This window comes from Pecten maximus, chromosome 1 (assembly GCF_902652985.1).
Source record: "Pecten maximus chromosome 1, xPecMax1.1, whole genome shotgun sequence".
NCBI lineage: Eukaryota > Metazoa > Mollusca > Bivalvia > Pectinida > Pectinidae > Pecten > Pecten maximus.
The window spans coordinates 22,409,395-22,416,459 of NC_047015.1; the positions used below are offsets into that span (position 1 = coordinate 22,409,395).

At 35.6% G+C, this 7,065-nt stretch overlaps 1 protein-coding gene across 1 annotated transcript; it reads left to right on the forward strand.

Moving 5' to 3' along the window:
- LOC117334442 (WSC domain-containing protein ARB_07870-like) lies at window positions 1–4,803 on the forward strand. The gene is made up of 3 exons (XM_033894109.1): window positions 1–21; window positions 343–388; window positions 4,497–4,803. The coding sequence occupies exons 1-3, from the start codon at window positions 1–3 to the stop codon at window positions 4,787–4,789; spliced, it is 360 nt and encodes a 119-aa protein (XP_033750000.1). The 3' UTR covers window positions 4,790–4,803.
- Window positions 4,804–7,065: the final 2,262 nt, after the last annotated feature.

Consider the following 7,065-nt stretch of genomic DNA (forward strand, 5'->3'; position numbering starts at 1 on the left):
ATGGAACAGAAGATTCCTTGGGTGAGAATTTTTACACATTTTTAGCTTTCCAACATTTTAGTTATTTTTGTTTAATGTGGGTTCCCACTGAACTTCCATCCATGTAATCTATTAACTCATTAATAATTTTCATTTTTTGGTTCAAATAACGGATTTCGTTATAAGGAACAATAATGTTATACATTGTTAGAAACAAAATTTCGAAATGAAAATTCAAATACTATTGGTATAAACTTTATTTTATAAGTATGACATAATTATCTATTCTTATTTACAAGTAGAAAAAGTCTAAAAACAAAGGAAAGTTAAGTTATGCTAAACACAATGAGTTTATCATTTCAGTTGTTACTGATACTGTGGATTTGTACTCTGAGACCGATAGAGAGTGGTAAGTTTATATATAACACTTGGATTGGTGTCAAACCTGTCTTAACAGAACCATAGATATCCCAAACACCTTTCTAATATATAGTATAACTCTGATCTATATTGTAAGTCAACAAATAAAGCCTCTATATTCTCATAAATTGGGTTTGTCTTCTAAAACATACAGAGCAAATGGTGGGGACTAAAAACTTAACACAAATTTTTCAGAAGGTTAAAGAAGGATCTATCTCAGATTTCATATTCCTTCAAGTTCCTCTTGTTTTCAAATGAGTATAAATAAGGAAAAGGTAAAGATGAGAAACGATCAGTATTACATAAATAAGTATAACATAAATCAGTATTACATAAATCAGTATTACATAAATCAGTATAACATAAATCAGTATTACATATATCAGTATAAAGTAAATCAGTATTACATAAATCAGTATTACATAAATCAGTATTATGGTACATCAATCAGTATTACATAAATAAGTATAACATAAATCAGTATTACATAAATCAGAATTACATAAATCAGTATTACATATATCAGTATTACATAAAGCAGTATAACATAAATCAGTATTACATAAATCAGTATTACATATATCAGTATTACATTAATCAGTATTATATCAATCAGTATTACATATATCAGTATAACATAAATCAGTATTACATAAATCAGAATTACATAAATCAGTATTACATATATCAGTATAACATAAATCAGTATTACATAAATCAGTATAACATAAATCAGTATAACATAAGTCAGTATTACATAAATCAGTATTATATCAATCAGTATTACATATATCAGTATTACATAAATCAGTATTAAATAAATCAGTATTACCTAAATAAGTATTACATAAATCAATATAACATAAATCAGTATAACATAAATCAGTATTACATAAATCAGTATAACATAAATCTGTATTACATATATCAGTATTACATTAATCAAATAAAACTCATTCACAGGTGGGCACAAGATTCCTATGGTAAAGTTTCCTACAGTATAATTTGATGGTCTGGGTCATTGTGTGATAAAGTATCATACAGTATGATTAGATAGTCTGGGTCATTGTGTGATAAAGTTTCATACAGTATAATTAGATGGTCTGGGTCATTGTGTGATAAAGTATCATACAGTATGATTAGATAGTCTGGGTCATTGTGTGATAAAGTTTCCTACAGTATAATTTGATGGTCTGGGTCATTGTGTGATAAAGTATCATACAGTATGATTAGATAGTCTGGGTCATTATGTGGTGAAGTTTCCTACAGTATAATTAGATGGTCTGGGTCATTCTGTGGTGAAGTTTCATACAGTATAATTAGATGGTCTGGGTCATTGTGTGGTGAAGTTTCATACAGTATAATTAGATGGTCTGGGTCATTGTGTGGTGAAGTTTCCTACAGTATAATTAGATGGTCTGGGTCATTATGTGGTGAAGTTTCCTACAGTATAATTAGATGGTCTGGGTCATTGTGTGGTGAAGTTTCCTACAGTATAATTAGATGGTCTGGGTCATTGTGTGGTGAAGTTTCCTACAGTATAATTAGATGGTCTGGGTCATTGTGTGGTGAAGTTTCATACAGTATAATTAGATGGTCTGGGTCATTGTGTGGTGAAGTTTCCTACAGTATAATTAGATGGTCTGGGTCATTATGTGGTGAAGTTTCCTACAGTATAATTCGATGGTCTGGGTCATTGTGTGGTGAAGTTTCCTACAGTATAATTAGATGGTCTGGGTCATTGTGTGATAAAGTTTCCTACAGTATAATTAGATGGTCTGGGTCATTGTGTGATAAAGTTTCCTACAGTATAATTAGATGGTCTGGGTCATTGTGTGGTAAAGTTTCCTACAGTATAATTAGATGGTCTGGGTCATTCTGTGGTAAAGTTTCCTACAGTATAATTAGATGGTCTGGGTCCTTCTGAGGTAAAGTTTCCTACAGTATGGTTAGATGGTCTGGGTCATTCTGTGGTAAAGTTTCATACACTATAATTTGATGGTCTGGGTCATTCTGTGGTAAAGTTTCATACACTACAATTAGATGGTCTGGGTCATTCTGTGGTAAAGTTTCATACACTATAATTAGATGGTCTGGGTCATTCTGTGGTAAAGTTTCATACACTACAATTAGATGGTCTGGGTCATTCTGTGGTAAAGTTTCATACACTACAATTAGATGGTCTGGGTCATTCTGTGGTAAAGTTTCATACACTACAATTAGATGGTCTGGGTCATTCTGTGGTAAAGTTTCATACACTATAATTAGATGGTCTGGGTCCTTCTGAGGTAAAGTTTCATACACTACAATTAGATGGTCTGGGTCATTCTGTGGTAAAGTTTCCTACAGTATAATTAGATGGTCTGGGTCATTCTGTGGTAAAGTTTCATACACTACAATTAGATGGTCTGGGTCATTCTGTGGTAAAGTTTCATACACTACAATTAGATGGTCTGGGTCATTCTGTGGTAAAGTTTCATACACTACAATTAGATGGTCTGGGTCATTCTGTGGTAAAGTTTCATACACTACAATTAGATGGTCTGGGTCATTCTGTGGTAAAGTTTCATACACTACAATTAGATGGTCTGGGTCATTCTGTGGTAAAGTTTCATACACTACAATTAGATGGTCTGGGTCATTCTGTGGTAAAGTTTCATACACTATAATTAGATGGTCTGGGTCCTTCTGAGGTAAAGTTTCATACACTACAATTAGATGGTCTGGGTCATTCTGTGGTAAAGTTTCCTACAGTATAATTAGATGGTCTGGGTCATTCTGTGGTAAAGTTTCATACACTACAATTAGATGGTCTGGGTCATTCTGTGGTAAAGTTTCATACACTACAATTAGATGGTCTGGGTCATTCTGTGGTAAAGTTTCATACACTACAATTAGATGGTCTGGGTCATTCTGTGGTAAAGTTTCATACACTACAATTAGATGGTCTGGGTCATTCTGTGGTAAAGTTTCATACACTATAATTAGATGGTCTGGGTCATTCTGTGGTAAAGTTTCATACACTACAATTAGATGGTCTGGGTCATTATGTGGTGAAGTTTCATACACTACAATTAGATGGTCTGGGTCATTATGTGGTGAAGTTTCATACACTATAATTTGATGGTCTGGGTCATTGTGTGGTGAAGTTTCATACACTATAATTAGATGGTCTGGGTCATTCTGTGGTAAAGTTTCATACACTACAATTAGATGGTCTGGGTCATTATGTGGTGAAGTTTCATACACTATAATTAGATGGTCTGGGTCATTCTGTGGTAAAGTTTCATACACTACAATTAGATGGTCTGGGTCATTATGTGGTGAAGTTTCATACACTACAATTAGATGGTCTGGGTCATTCTGTGGTAAAGTTTCATACACTATAATTAGAAGGTCTGGGTCATTATGTGGTGAAGTTTCATACACTATAATTAGATGGTCTGGGTCCTTCTGAGGTAAAGTTTCCTACAGTATGATTAGATGGTCTGGGTCCTTCTGAGGTAAAGTTTCCTACAGTATGATTAGATGGTCTGGGTCATTGTGTGATAAAGTTTCATGCAGTATAATTAGATAGTCTGGGTCATTGTGTGATAAAGTTTCCTACAGTATAATTAGATGGTCTGGGTCATTGTGTGGTGAAGTTTCCTACAGTATAATTAGATGGTCTGGGTCATTGTGTGATAAAGTTTCATGCAGTATAATTAGATGGTCTGGGTCATTCTGTGGTAAAGTTTCCTACAGTATAATTAGATGGTCTGGGTCCTTCTGAGGTAAAGTTTCCTACAGTATGATTAGATGGTCTGGGTCATTCTTAGGTAAAGTTTCATGCAGTATAATTAGGTTGTTTGTGGCATTCTGTGGTTAAGTTTCACACAGCCTGTAGAATTTGATGGTAATATTTTACTTACAAGGTATAGGCTATTAATTTGTTAAAAGCTTTGCAAAATGTGTGATCTGTGACACTTAATGATAAATGATTTTTAAGACTACATTGTGTAGGATTTTTATGTAAAGAATGGAATGTTGTATTCAGCATAACATATATCCAGTGCTAAATGTCACCCCTGTCTGAAGTATACAATACCTGATTTCAGCATCCCAAGGTTGCTACCAGGACCTCCCCCATGCCCGTTTCCTGGCCTCAAACCCTGGTAACTATGAACCAGACACCATCACCCCTACAGAATGTGGGAACAAATGTGGAGAGATTGGGTGTGCCTACTCTGGACTCACTGGGGGCAAAGTGTGCTTGTGTGGAGATTTGATGCCCCCAACTGCTGCTCACAGCTCAATGTGTACAGAGCCTTGTGCTGGGGATGCAGGATTATGTGTGGATCAAAAACAACACAAGACTATACCAATGTGTATTCAACACCTGAAAAATTGACAGGCTTCAGTATCAACCCTCCAGGTAAGTCTAAAATATACCTGTAAAATTTACAGGTAAATCTACATAACACCTGTCAAACAGACAAGTAAGTCTAAAACATACCTGTAAAACTGACAGGTAAAGTCTACATAACACCTGTAAAACAGACAAGTAAGTCTAAAACATACCTGTAAAACTGAAAGGTAAGTCTACATAACCACTGTAAAACTGACAGGTAAGTCTAAAATATACATGTAAAACTGACAGGTAAGTCTAAAACATACAGTACCTGTAAAACTGACAGGTAAGTTTACAACATACCTGTAAAACTGACAGGTAAATCTACATAACACCTGTAAAACAGACAAGTAAGTCTAAAACATACCTGTAAAACTGAAAGGTAAGTCTACATAACCACTGTAAAACTGACAGGTAAGTCTAAAATATACATGTAAAACTGACAGGTAAGTCTAAAACATACAGTACCTGTAAAACTGACAGGTAAGTCTACAACATACCTGTAAAACTGACAGGTAAGTCTAAACTACACCTGTAAAACAGACAGGTAAGACTACAACATACCTGTAAAACAGACAGGTAAGACTACAACATACCTGTAAAACTGACAGGTAAGTCTACAGACTTTGCCACATTTGTAAAACTGACAGTAACGTGTACATTCAGCATAAAGCAGCATCAGATATTAAGGTATGCAACACATCTATACAAAGATGTATTTCAGTGCCAATTCCACAGGTGAGGTACATTTGTGTAGCAACAGTAACCTAGGAAAACATTTAAATACCATAAATTACCCCTATAGTCACTTAGTCAAAGTACTAGAAATCCACATATTTTTCTCTTCCAGAGTATGTTGAAACCTATACCTCTACAAACATTGTGTTTAACTTGACCTCTGGGCTTGGGGTCCAGGTTGCAGGCCGTGTATTTGATGGGACCCCCACCTTTGGTCCCATCTCTACCCTTTTCCTCCAACACCAGTTGAGGAATTCTGGGAAAGTTGGAATGGTTTCCACAGCAACTGACTTAAATGGAGTCACAAGTTCTGCCAGAACTGTCCTCAATGTAAGTTACCATTTAAATCTATTTACTATTTTACTGTTAAACTTGTAATAATGGGAATCCGAGTGTTGTCACAGCTGTCCCGACATCAGTTTTATCACTAACATACCTATAACTGAATGTTATCACTGATGTCCCTATGATGTAGTGTTATCACTGATGTCCCTATGGTGTTGTGTTATCACTGATGTCCCTATGGTGTTGTGTTATCACTGATGTCCCTATAACTAAGTGTTATCACTGATGTCCCTATGATGTTGTGTTATCACTGATGTCCCTATGGTGTAGTGTTATCACTGATGTCCCTATGGTGTAGTGTTATCACTGATGTCCCTATAACTGAGTGTTATCACTGATGTCCCTATGATGTAGTGTTATCACTGATGTCCCTATGGTGTAGTGTTATCACTGACGTCCCTATGATGTAGTGTTATCACTGAGGTCCCTATGGTGTAAAAATATCACTGATGTCCCTATGGTGTAGTGTTATCACTGATGTCCCTATAACTGAGTGTTATCACTGATGTCCCTATGATGTAGTGTTATCACTGATGTCCCTATGGTGTAGTGTTATCACTGACGTCCCTATGATGTAGTGTTATCACTGAGGTCCCTATGGTGTAAAAATATCACTGATGTCCCTGTGGTGTAGTGTTATCACTGATGTCCCTATGATGTAATGTTATCACTGATGTCCCTATGGTGTAGTGTTATCACTGATGTCCCTAATGTGTAGTGTTATCACTAATGTCCCTATGGTGTAGTGTTATCACTGATGTCCCTATGATGTAGTGTTATCACTGATGTCCCTATGGTGTAGTGTTATCACTGATGTCCCTATGATGTAGTGTTATCACTGATGTCCCTATAACTGAGTGTTATCACTGATGTCCCTATGATGTAGTGTTATCACTGATGTCCCTATGATGTAGTGTTATCACTGATGTCCCTATAACTAAGTGTTATCACTGATGTCCCTATAACTGAGTGTTATCACTGATGTCCCTATAACTGAGTGTTATCACTGATGTCCCTATGATGTAGTGTTATCACTAATGTCCCTATGATGTAGTGTTATCACTAATGTCCCTATGATGTAGTGTTATCACTAATGTCCCTATAACTAAGTGTTATCACTGATGTCCCTATATCTGAGTGTTATCACTGATGTCCCTATAACTGAGTGTTATCACTGATGTCCCTATGATGTA

Excerpts from the sequence above, each read along its gene's own strand:
- LOC117334442 (XM_033894109.1), top strand. The coding sequence starts at position 1 with ATGGAACAGAAGATTCCTTGG. Across the intron at positions 22-342 it reads TGGAACAGAAGATTCCTTGG|TTGTTACTGATACTGTGGAT; the intron begins GTGAGAATTTTT and ends TTATCATTTCAG. Across the intron at positions 389-4,496 it reads TCTGAGACCGATAGAGAGTG|CATCCCAAGGTTGCTACCAG; the intron begins GTAAGTTTATAT and ends ACCTGATTTCAG.